The sequence below is a fragment of the Chiloscyllium plagiosum genome, chromosome 13 (assembly GCF_004010195.1).
Source record: "Chiloscyllium plagiosum isolate BGI_BamShark_2017 chromosome 13, ASM401019v2, whole genome shotgun sequence".
Classification (NCBI taxonomy): Eukaryota; Metazoa; Chordata; class Chondrichthyes; order Orectolobiformes; family Hemiscylliidae; genus Chiloscyllium; species Chiloscyllium plagiosum.
In genome coordinates this window covers 6,754,042-6,765,936 of record NC_057722.1, presented here as the reverse complement: position 1 = coordinate 6,765,936, position 11,895 = coordinate 6,754,042, and the positions used below count along the sequence as shown (strand labels likewise).

The 11,895-nt window shown below is 43.9% G+C and overlaps 1 protein-coding gene across 1 annotated transcript in view; it reads left to right on the top strand.

Moving 5' to 3' along the window:
- Nucleotides 1–1,780: 1,780 nt before the first annotated feature.
- The window catches only part of stk25b (serine/threonine kinase 25b), a 108,362-nt gene continuing 98,247 nt past the window's right edge, over nucleotides 1,781–11,895 (top strand). Inside the window, exon 1 of the mRNA XM_043701777.1 lies at nucleotides 1,781–1,995. Coding sequence (XP_043557712.1) covers nucleotides 1,960–1,995 — 36 coding nt within the window. The 5' untranslated portion in view covers nucleotides 1,781–1,959. The remainder of the gene's footprint in view (nucleotides 1,996–11,895) is intronic.

Sequence of the window (11,895 nt, the reverse complement as noted above, 5' to 3'; positions counted from 1 at the left end):
CCACCTATCGCATTTCCAACGCCCCTCCCCCAAGTCCCTCCTCCCTACCTTTTATCTTAGCCTGCTGGACACACTTTCCTCATTCCTGAAGAAGGGCTCATGCCCGAAATGTCGATTCTCCTGTTCCTTGGATGCTGCCTGACCTGCTGCGCTTTTCCAGCAATACATTTTCAGCTCACTACCTGGTATGACAACTTTAACATTCAAGATCGGAGACAGTTACAGAGAGTGGTGAATTCGGCCCAGACAATCACAAAGGCCAACCTCCCATTTAAAGAATCCATCTACCAGGCCCGCTGTCAAGGAAAGGCCACCAGCATTCTCAAAGATCCATCCCACACTGGCAATGTTTTTCTACAACCCCTACCATCGGAGAGAAGGTACAGAAGCCTGAACACATTGCACCAGCCGGTTTTGAAACAGTTTCTACCCTACTGTTGTTAGAATACTGAATGGACTCACAAACTCTTAACATTCGCCTGTATCTGTGTTTTTGTTTTTGCTGCTGTTTACCTATTATTTACTATCTATGCTACTTAACTTTGTGATCTGCCTGCATTACCCGCAAGACAAAAACTTTTCACTATCCCCGGTACACGTGACAATAAATTCAATTCAGTTCAACTCAGTTCAATGCATAGAACAGCGCAAAGACTTCGCGTGCGAAATGATTGCTGCTGGAATCACACTATTGCGAACAGAGTTAAGCGTTCTCGAAATACTGTTTCCTAATTCTTCGGCAACATTATAGCCAAATCGCACTGCAAAACACGTTACACAAGGGCTACCTGTTCTTGAGTAATATACTTCCTAGGTCTCAGCTGGAGTGTTTTGTACAGTTCTGGGTGCTATATTAGAGGAAGGATGTGAATACATTGGAGAGAGCATAGAAGAAGTTTGCAAGTGTATTTCCATGAATGAAGAACTTCAGTTATGAGGGTAGATTGAAGAGGTTGGGACTTCTTGAAGAGATCTGACAGAGGTTTACAAAATCATTAGCAGGCTGAATAGAATTGATAGCAAGCAGCTGTTTCCACTTGTAAAATAATAACAAGAAGAGAGGACGTAGATTTAAAGTGATCTGCAAAAGAAGCAAGAGTGAAGTAGGCAAAATCATTTTTATGTGGCAAGTAGGGTATGGAATGCAGTGCCAGGAAGTGTGCTGTAGGCAAGGATGTGGGGAAATCGTAGCAGATTGACAGTAGGTAATGAAATTCTGGATCAATGGTGCTGGAAGAGCACAGCAGTTCAGCAAAATCGACGTTTCGGGCAAAAGCCCTTCATCAGGAATAAATGAAAGTCATTTAATGAACCCGTGCATGCAGGCACGATGGATCGAATGGGCTCCTTCTGTGCTATGACACAGATCTGTGATTCTGCTACTATTTCCTAGCTTGTTTTTGCAAACTCTGAGGGTTTCCCTTGCTGTGTCTCTCATCTTTGTAGGGTTTGGGTGTCAAATGGTATCTGAGAATGCTGCAAAGCCGGCTTACAACAGGGTGCTGTTTAATTGCAAGTTGTTGTTAGCCTGCAGCTGAGATGGCCCTGTGTTTGGGGGGGGGCGGGGCTCTGACCCCCCCAGTCAGGGTGATTGACAGGTGGACATACTGCGGCTGTGCGGAGTGACGCCAACCCAGCCGGCCTGCAGGCTCGGGGCCGGAACCCGGGCGCGGCGCGGGGCACGCCGGGGCCTGTAGTCCTCTCCGCGCCGTGCCAGGGCGGCGTCGGCCGGCCGGCTGCGGGACTCCGGGTCCCGGCGTGCACCGCGGCGAGTCCGCGCCTGCGCGCTGGGGGCGGGCAGCAAGGCGAGCTGGAGACCCAAACAGTGAGGGGCTGATCGGTGTTTGCGGAGGCTCCAGGCGGCCTTTGGCGGCGGTAATGTCCCCCTGGGCCTGCCTTTAGAGGCTGTACTGTAACCCACACCCTCGGAGACCCCTAAGCACTGTTTGACCGACTCCCATGGAAATGGCTCACATTCGAGACTTCAGTATCCAGGTAGGGACAGGGGTATGGGCAGGGGCAGGGGCAGGGGCAGGGGCAGCTGCTGGCATTCTGTTGGATGTGGCTGGCCCTGGGGGCTTTTCTCTTTCTCTCTCTCTCTCTCTCTCTCTCCCCCACCCTCTGATCTCAAACAAAAGCAGGTGTCTCCCTCTCCCCATTTCAGTCATGTCAACAAGATGCCCACGATTTCCCCATGTTTTGTTGCTTCCCTGGTGGCAGGTGGGCTGACCCTGTTGTCCTCTTCGAAGGTGTCTCTGACTGGCATGTGAGTTGGTGCTGCCCATCTGGCTGAGTCACTGAGACGTACAGCACGGAAACAGACCCTTCGGTCCAACCCGTCCACGTCGACCAGATATCCCAACCCAATCTAGTACCACCTGCCTGCACCCAGCCCATATCCCTCCTATTCATATACCCATCGTGATGCCTTTTAAATGTCGTAATTGTATCAGCCTCCACTACTTCCTCTGGCAGCTAATTCCATACGTGTACCACCTGCTGTGTGAAAAAGTTGCCCCTTAGGTCTCTCTTTATATCTTTCCCCTCTCGCCCTAAACCTATGCCCTCTAGTTCTGGACTCCCCCACTCCAGGGAAAACACCTGGTCTATTTATCCTATCCATGCCCCTCACGATTTTGTAAACCTCTAAAGGTCACCCCTTAACCTCCGAGGCTCAAGGGAAAACAGCCCTAGCCTAGTGTGAGACATCAAGGTGCCCTAGTGAAACCCACGCTGGGCATCATTGGGGGTGAGGGCATATCAATGCTAGTTGGAGTCACACCCCACACAAAGGAGGATGGTCACGCTGATGAAGGGCTTTTGCCCGAAACGACGGTGGTTGAAAACCAACCATCCCGGCTCCAGGCTATCACTGTATGAGTTCCTTGCAGTAGTGACCCAGCTAGCTTTAGCTGCTTCATCAACGGCCTTCACTTCATCACAACCCAGAAATGGGGATGTTTGCACAGTGACCAGCGCTATTCGCATCTTCACAGACACTAAAATGGTCTGTGCCCAAATGCATCCAGGCCCGGACTACATTTTGGCTGTGGTTAATGACAATGGGAGACAGTGTAACCACCTTCTCATTGCATTAAGTGCCACTGTTGAATCCCTACCATCAACAAGAGATTGGCATGTTATAGAATCATAAATGTTTTCACATGGAAGCCTGTCTTTTCTGTATGTCTGGCACATATTGGCTATTTCAATGTTTACCAGTGACCAAAAATGCAACAGGACTAGCTGTTTAAATAATGTGGCCCCAAAGCCAGTCAGAAGTTGCATGTTCTTAGCAAGTGAATTTTCAAATACCTTCTTCCATCTACAAGGCATGTGTCAGTAGTGTGAGATAATGCACTTAACAAGATGAGTGCGACTCCAACAACACGCAAACCTGGTGTCATCCTGGAGAAAGCAGCCTGCAGATTGACACCATATCTATCATCTTAGACACTCATTTCCTGTGTTCCTCGTGCACAGTGGCAACAACGTGTACCATCCAGAAGATGCAGTGCACCAACTTGCCAAGGAATGCTTTCAAAACAGCAACCTTCATTGCAGCTGTGTCAAGATCCTGAATCCCCTTTCCTAACAGCATTGTGGGTGTCTCTGCTTCACGTGAGCTGCAGCAGTTCAAGGGGATGGCTCAACATCATCATCTCAAGGGTAATCAATGCTGGCCTTGTCAACAATGAGTTAATTGAAAACAAAAGTGCCCCTTCTCTCCCCAGCGCAAAAGTAGATTCCCGTCATGTAGAATGGCATAGCCCCACAAGGTGTTAGCAGTTGGAAAACCTTTTTTTTTTGGAAAAGCCAGTGTGTACCAGATCAATATGTTCATTCTAATCCTGTGGCAAAAACCTAAGTGATTTTAATTAACACCTCATAAAAGCTAATTTGTGAAAAGATAATAAATTCATTGTGAACCAAGGGAATGGTGGACAACATGCTTTGGAGAAACGTATATGTACCAGCAGTTTGCAACAAAATATTTCTTGTCTGACTCTGGTCACTAGATCTTCTTTGGCTCAAGAATCAAAAAACAGTGGTTACATAATTCAGCCTTTTTAAAATCTTACAAGGATAAGATGTAGTTTACACTGACCTTTGAAACAGTCGGATGCAGCTACTGGCATCAGTACCTAATCATTATGGATGGAAAGAGATGACATTTAATGGCGGTCTTTTGTGGTTGGGATAGCCTAACTAAATGTCTGGATATCTTTTTCAGGATAAGGTGCACTAAAGGACTTTGCTTTTGAATATTTCCCTTTGCTTATTGTTTGATTCCTTTCAGTGCAGTCTTTTCCGTTAGAAATTATTGCATAACTGCAGGTTTTCTGGGAATACTCTTTCAGCCGCATGCAGTAATTTTATTAGAAATTGCCTTGCCTGTTAATGGGTAAATGAACTTGTATAAATTTCCTTAACAAATACCTAGACTCATTCAAAAGTAAATTTTGCAGATCTATCCTCCTTTTGCCAGTGTTTGAAATCCTGGAATGAACTTATCAGACATACCACATTTTAAGAAGGGCTTATGCCCAAAACGTCGATTCTCCTGTTCCCTGGATGCTGCCTGACCTGCTGCGCTTTTCCAGCAACACATTTTCAGCATACCACCTTTTAATACAATCTTCCATCTAGCTGTCATGTGCCAATATTTTGACGCCGCCAGTGTGATTACCCAGAATTTAGACTTGCTCAGGACATTGGAAACCTGCCCTTGCTTGTCCTGTTGGAGCTGCTCTTCATTGTCCGGCTTCCTTCCGCTGGCTTGGAGCAATCAAATTAGCCACTCTGACAACTTTTTCCACACAAAGCTGCTAGTGTTTCCTTGGTGCTGAGATCTGGCATTTTCATCCACCTTTGACACGTTTTAGGAGGTGACCAGTTAGCAGTGACCGAAGAATTGAAACAAGTAATGATCGAGAATGGACTTTCACATTCTGCCTTTAATCTCAGTGTTTTACCAGTAAACCCCCCAAGAAAGGCAACCTGGGTTGTGAGCTGCCATACATGAGTTTTGAAATTCCGCATCAAGCATCTGTGTTTCTAACTCATTTTGTATTTTCTAATCAGAAATGCAATTAACCACTTTGGATTCCCAATTGGCCACTTATAGCTCGTGGCTAATATATTGGACAGCACTGCTTTAGAATGCAAAGAAAAACAAGATCAGAACAGCAGCTGAAATGCACTTATTTCTATTGACTCGTCAAAATTGCCTTCCATTTTAAGTTATGTTTTGAGCTTTTCATTGCACAATTGATTCCCTTTAGTCAAGCTACTCATCTGGGTGAGAGATTATTATAGTGTAATCTCCAACTGTGTTGTTTAGTTTCCGTATTACAGGAAGTGTTATTAAACTGTATGTGAGAATAGGTTGGTACATATTTCCTTAATTTTTCTGTTTTGTATTTACCACATGGATGTGGTGGTTTCACTCCTTGGTCATACGATAATCAAACATTGCAAGTAATGGAGAAACAACTGTTATATCATCTCATGATGTCAAGCACCCAGGCTGAAAGGAGATGGGAATCTCCCAGTTACCTACTTCCTGATTTATTTCTCAATTTAGCCTGTAAGATAATTGTATTGTCATAGTTAGTCGTAAACGATGAATAGTGTCCACCAGCGACATTATGCTGTCAGTGTTATAAAATATGTGATTAGTAGTATAAATGAAATTAAATTCATAGAAAGATTTTGAAATTAATGTTTTGCAGTATAGATGTTACCCTGGTAAATTTCAGAGAAAAATCCAGTCATATCTTCTGATTCCTTAACCTCTGATCTCAAGACCTGCTCAGGCACAGTTAGCCTCCAGTTGACCTCAAGAGGCACAACAATTAGAACTTTCCTTAAAGGGAAGGATGTGCATGTGCCTGAGCAGAAAGGAAAGCTGTACTGTACCTTGTATTCTGTCCATATAGAAAGTGTATTCTTTGAGTTGCCATAAGCAGCATCAGGCGATATCTCCCAGTATAGATGAAGAGTATCAACAGATGCCAGGGAGGGATTTCAGGGCTGTCGTCTAAAGTGATAATCAGGCTGTTGCTGCAAAGTGCCTGAACCTATATGTCTGAGCTAAAAAATAGTCTTGAAAAGCCTTTTGTTCTGCATGCGATCTGCATCCCTCGGTTGAGTAAAGTGGCAAAGGCTAGTGCTATGGAGGGAAGGGAGAAGGTTATTGGGGCTCTGCCATCAATTTTCAAATCCTCTCTGGCAACATGAGGGGTACTGGAGGACAGCTAACATATCATTATTCCAGAAGGGTGCTACAGATATACCACAAAACAACAGGCCTGTGAGTCTAACATCTGTAGTGGGGAACTCTTAAAACATTCTGAGAACAGAATTAATCTCTACTTGGAGAGACCAGGATTAATCAAGGATAGTCAACTTTGCTTGAAAAGGGGGAGAGTGTGTCTACAAATCTGACTGAATTTTTTTGAGGAGGTAACTGTGTGTGTGGAGGAGTGTTTTTAGTTGATGCAGTCTACATGGACTTCATTAAGTTTTTTAGATTCATTGAGTCATACAGCATTGAAACAGGTCCTTCGGCCCACCATATGTATGCTGACCAAAATACACTAATCACATTTACCTGCAGTTGGTCTTCAACTTACTAGGTAAAAACAATGACTGCAGATGCTGGAAACCAGATTCTGGATCAGTGGTGCTGGAAGAGCACAGCAGTTCAGGCAGCATCCAACGAGCAGCGAAATCGACGTTTCAGGCAAAAGCCCTTCATCAGGAATGCCCTGGCATTTTAAGTGCTGAATCACTTCTTAAATGTTGAGAGTATGTGGCTCCCTCTCAATAAGTGCATTCCATATTTCTACCATCCTCTGAATGAAAAGAATTTTTCTCCGATCCTCTCTTGACCACCTACTTGTCACCTTATACTTATTCCTTTTGACCTTCGATATATCTGTCATGGGGAAAAGATGTTGTGGTTCTGTTCGCCGAGCTGGGAATTTGTGTTGCAGACGTTTCGTCCCCTGTCTAGGTGACATCCTCAGTGCTTGGGAGCCTCCTCCGAAAGATCACAGAAGCGCTTCACAGGAGGCTCCCAAGCACTGAGGATGTCACCTAGACAGAGGACGAAACGTCTGCAACACAAATTCCCAGCTCGGCGAACAGAACCACAACAACGAGCACCCGAGCTACAAATCTTCTCACAAAAGCTTTGAATGGGGAAAAGATTTTAATGATCTACCCAATCTATGCGTCCCATAATTTTGTATACCTCAATCAGATTTCCCCCCCTCACCTCCTCTGTTCTAGGAAAAGCAAACCCAACTTATCTCTCCTCAACTGAGACTTTCCATCCCTCTTGCACTGTCTCCAGTACAATCACCTCCTTCCCATAGTGTGGTGACCAGAATTGCACACAGTATTTCACCTGTGGCCTAACCAATATTTCATAAAATCATATCAAGACCTCCCTGCTGTGTATTCCATGCCCTGGATAATGAAAGCAAACATCTTTGTACCTACTCTATCTACCTGTGCTGACAAGTTCAGGAATCAATGGACCTGTACACGAATGTCCCTTTGTTCCTCAGTACGGTCCAGGCACCTAATATTAATTGTGTAAATCCTTCCCTTATTAAACCTTCCAAAACACATCACCTCACAATTATCAGGATTAGATTCCATCTGCCTTTACTCTGCCCAATTTACCAGCTGATTGATATCAGACTGTAGCCTGAGACCATCCTCCTCACTATCAATGCACCATTAATTTTTGTGTCAATTGCGAACTTACTAATTACACCTCCTATGTTCGCATCCAAGTCATTAGTGAACATAATAAACAGCAAGGTCCCAGCACTGATCTCTGTGGTATAGCTGGTCACTGGTTTCCAATCACAAAAACAACCTTCCACCATCACCCTTTGCCTCCTATTGCAAGCCAATTTTTGGATCCAGTTTGCTAACTTACCTTGGATCCCATAGGTTCTTTACTATAGGGCCAGCCTTCCAAGGGAGACCTTGTCGAATGACTTACTGAAGTCTAGGGCAGCCATATCAACTCCACTGCCTACACCAATATTTTTACTTATCTTCTTAAAATTCTCAAATTAGACAGAATCTCCCTTCAACAAATCCATGCTGACTATTTCTGATCAATCCCTGTTTTGATTAATGCTGTATTTTTTTCTAATCATTTCCCTACCACTGACATCAGACTAACTAGTCTGTAGTTACCTGGCCTATCCATGTTGTCCAGCCGCCTTGTTCAAAGGCACCGCAATAGCTATCCCCCAGTAACCTGGTACTTTGGTCACAAGTGAAGTATTAAATATTGCCACCAGGACCCCAGCAATGTGTTTCCCCCCCCCCCAATAATAGCCTGGGATATGATCAGTAGGAAGACACAAAAATTGGTGGTATGGTAAATAACAGGGGGGAAAGTCTTAGACAACAGGATGATGTAGTTGAGCTGGTCGTATGGGCTTAAGACTGGCAAATGAAATTTTAATCCTGAAAAGTATGTGGTGAAGCTGTTTGGGAGGACCAACCATGCAAAGGTGTACATAGCGATGTACAGCATGAACTCAAATCCTTCAGTCCAACCCGTCCATGCTGACCAGATATCCCAACCCAATCTAGTCCCACCTGCCAGCACCCAGCCCATATCCCTCCAAACCCTTCCTATTTATATACCTATCCAAATGCCTTTTAAATGTTGCAATTGTACCAGCCTCCACCACTTCCTCTGGCAGCTCATTCCGTACCCATATTACCCTCTGCGTGAAAAAGTTGCCCGTTAGGTTTCTTTTATATCTTTCCCCTCTCACCCTAAACCTATGCCCTCTATTTCTGGACTCTCCCACCCCAGGGAAAAGACTTTGTTTATTTATCCTATCCATACCTGTCATATTTTTGTAAACCTCTATAAGATCACTCCTCAGCCTCTGACGCTGCAGGAAAAACAGTCCCAGCCTGTTCAGCCTCTCCTTATAGCTCAAATCCTCCAACCCTTGCAACATCCTTGTAAGTCTTTTCTGAACGTTTTCAAATTTCACAACATCCTTCCGTTAGGAAGGAAACCAGAATTGCACGCAATATTGGTGGCCTAACCAACGTCTTGTACATTCGCAACATGACCTCCCAACTCCTGCACTCAATACTATCTCAGCAAGAGGCCCAGCAATCACTTCTCTAGCTTCCCAAAGAGTTCTACGGTACACCTGATCAGGTTCTGGGGATTTACCCACCTTTATGCATTTCAAGAATCCAGCACTTCCTCTTCTAATATGGACATTTTTCAAGGTGTCACCATCTATTTCCCTACATTCTATATCTTCCATATCCTTTTCCACAGTAAATACTGATGCAAAATACTCATTTAGTATCTCCCCCATTTTCTGCGGCTCCACACAAAGGCCGCCTTATTGATCTTTGAGGGGCCTGATTCTCTCCCGAGCTACCCTTTTGTCCGTAATGTATTTGTAAAAACCCTTTGGATTCTCCTTAATTCTATTTGCCAAAGCTATCTCATGTCCCCTTTTTGCCCTCTTGATTCCCTCTTAAGTATACTCCTACTGCCTTTATACTCTTCTAAGGATTCACTCGATCTATCCTGCCTATACTTGACATATGCTTCCTTCTTTTTCTTAACCAAACCTTCAATTTCCTTTTCTTTGCTGCTTCAAAAACAAATTGCTGGTCTGCCAGCATCAATGAAGGAAAGCATACCAAATGCCGCCTTTATTATCATATCCATCTCCTTTGAACCTGCACTCCAAGGTCTCTTTGTTCAGCAACACTCCCTAGGACCTTACCATTAAGTATATATGTCCTGCTAAGATTTGCTTTCCCAAAAAGCAGCACCTCGCATTTATCTGAATTAAACTCCATCTGCCATTTCTCAGCCCATTGGCCCATCTGGTCAAGATCCTGTTGTAATCTGAAGTAACCCTCTTCGCTGTCCACTACACCTCCTCCAATTTTGGTGTCATCTGCAAACTTACTAACTATACCTCTTATGTTCACATCCAAATCATTTAGATAAATGACAAAAAGTAGTGGACCCAGCACCGATCCTCATGGCATTCCACTGGTCACAGGCCTCCAGTCTGAAAAACAACCCTCCACCACCACCCTCAGTCTTCTACCTTTGAGCCAGTTCCGTATCCACATGGCTAGCTCTCCCTGTATTCCACGAGATCTAACTTTACTAATCATCTTCCATGGGGAACCTTGTTGAACGCTTTACTGAAGTCCATATAGATCACACCTACCATTCTGCCTCATCAATTCTCTTTGTTACTTCTTCAAAAAACTCAATCAAGTTTGTGAGATATGATTTCCCAGGCACAAAGCCATGATGACTATCCATAATCAGTCCTTGCCTTTCCAAATACATGTACATCTTGTCCCTCGGGATTCCCTCCAACAAACTGCCCACCATCGACGTCAGGCTCACTGGTCTATAATTCCCTGGCTTGTCCTTACCACCTTTTCTTAAATAGTGGCACCACATTAGCCAGCCTCCAGTCCTCTGGCGCCTCACCTGTGACTATCGATGATACAATGGTCAGACCTTAGAAAATGCAGATGAATCTTGGGCTGCATGTCCATAGATCCCTGAACCATCTGGACAAGTAAATAAGATAGTTAAGGCCGATGGGATACTTGCCTTTATTGATCAAGGCATTTAATACAAGACCAAGAAGGTTTATGAATGGAACTGCATATAATGTTTGTTCATCCTCAGCTGGGAAAAGTAGATGACACTATCAGAAGATTGTGATGTTACTAAAGAGGGTGCAGAAGACATTCACCAGGATATTGCCTGGGCTGGTGCAATCTGACACTGCAGAGAGACTAGAGCACTGAACTTTGAGCTGGTAACTGATTGAGGTGAACAAGGTTCTGGGGACATATCCAGGATAGAACGAGTAGCAAGAAGGAACTTTTCCCCTTAGTGACGTCCGTAACCATGAAGCAGTTTTAAAATAAGCATCAGGAGGTTTAAAGGGGTTTGAGGGATTTGTTTTTCACCTGTGGTGTTGTGTATATCTGGAACTCACTACTTCTAAGAGTAGCAGAGACAGGAACTATTTAGATGAGCACCAAAATGCCATCTCCCCCAGGTGTAGAAAATGGGTCCATAAAGATGGAGTTGGAATGACTAGTGCAGTCCTGATGGGTCAAAGGTGTTCTTTCTTTGCTGTAAGATTTTTATATGGCTGATTGATTGGTATTCACTATTGACAATCTCCCATGCCATTACAAATGGGGCATTAACATTGAGTATTATTTTCAGCTGAAATGATGAGGGATTTTTAGGCCAGTAATATATTATTCTAACTTTAATATCATAGGTTTTGAAGAAACATTTAGAGCAATTTGGAAACTGGAAATTAGCATTGGTTAGAATGTAGAGGTTTCTGTACAGTACAGATGAATAAAGATAAGGATACCAAACCAAAAAGCTCAATACACCACCACTGGTAGGGAATATCATTATAGCAATTTTCATTACAAAGTCCTGTATCCATAGTTATGAGTAAAAGCTGACACAGTGATGTGAAATAGGGGGCAAAAGGGGTTGGAAACAGGAGATGTACATAGCTGTAAGATTTTCCAATTGTTGTAAATAATGTCATCTTCTAATGATCAGAAGAGGCCAGAAATGTTTACATCAGGCAACATCTGGAGTTTGAAAAGTAATTTTATCTTTCTCCATAATTGCTGACTGACCTGCTGAATATTTCCAGCTCTTTGTTTAGAATTCAGATGTCCAGCATCACTATTTTCTCTTCATCTCCTAAAGAAACCCTGTTGCTTCCCATCCTCTGAGAACAGAAAGGTGTGGAAGAGAATGTTGTTCCTCAATTGACTAAATGCATGCACTCCTTGCTAATT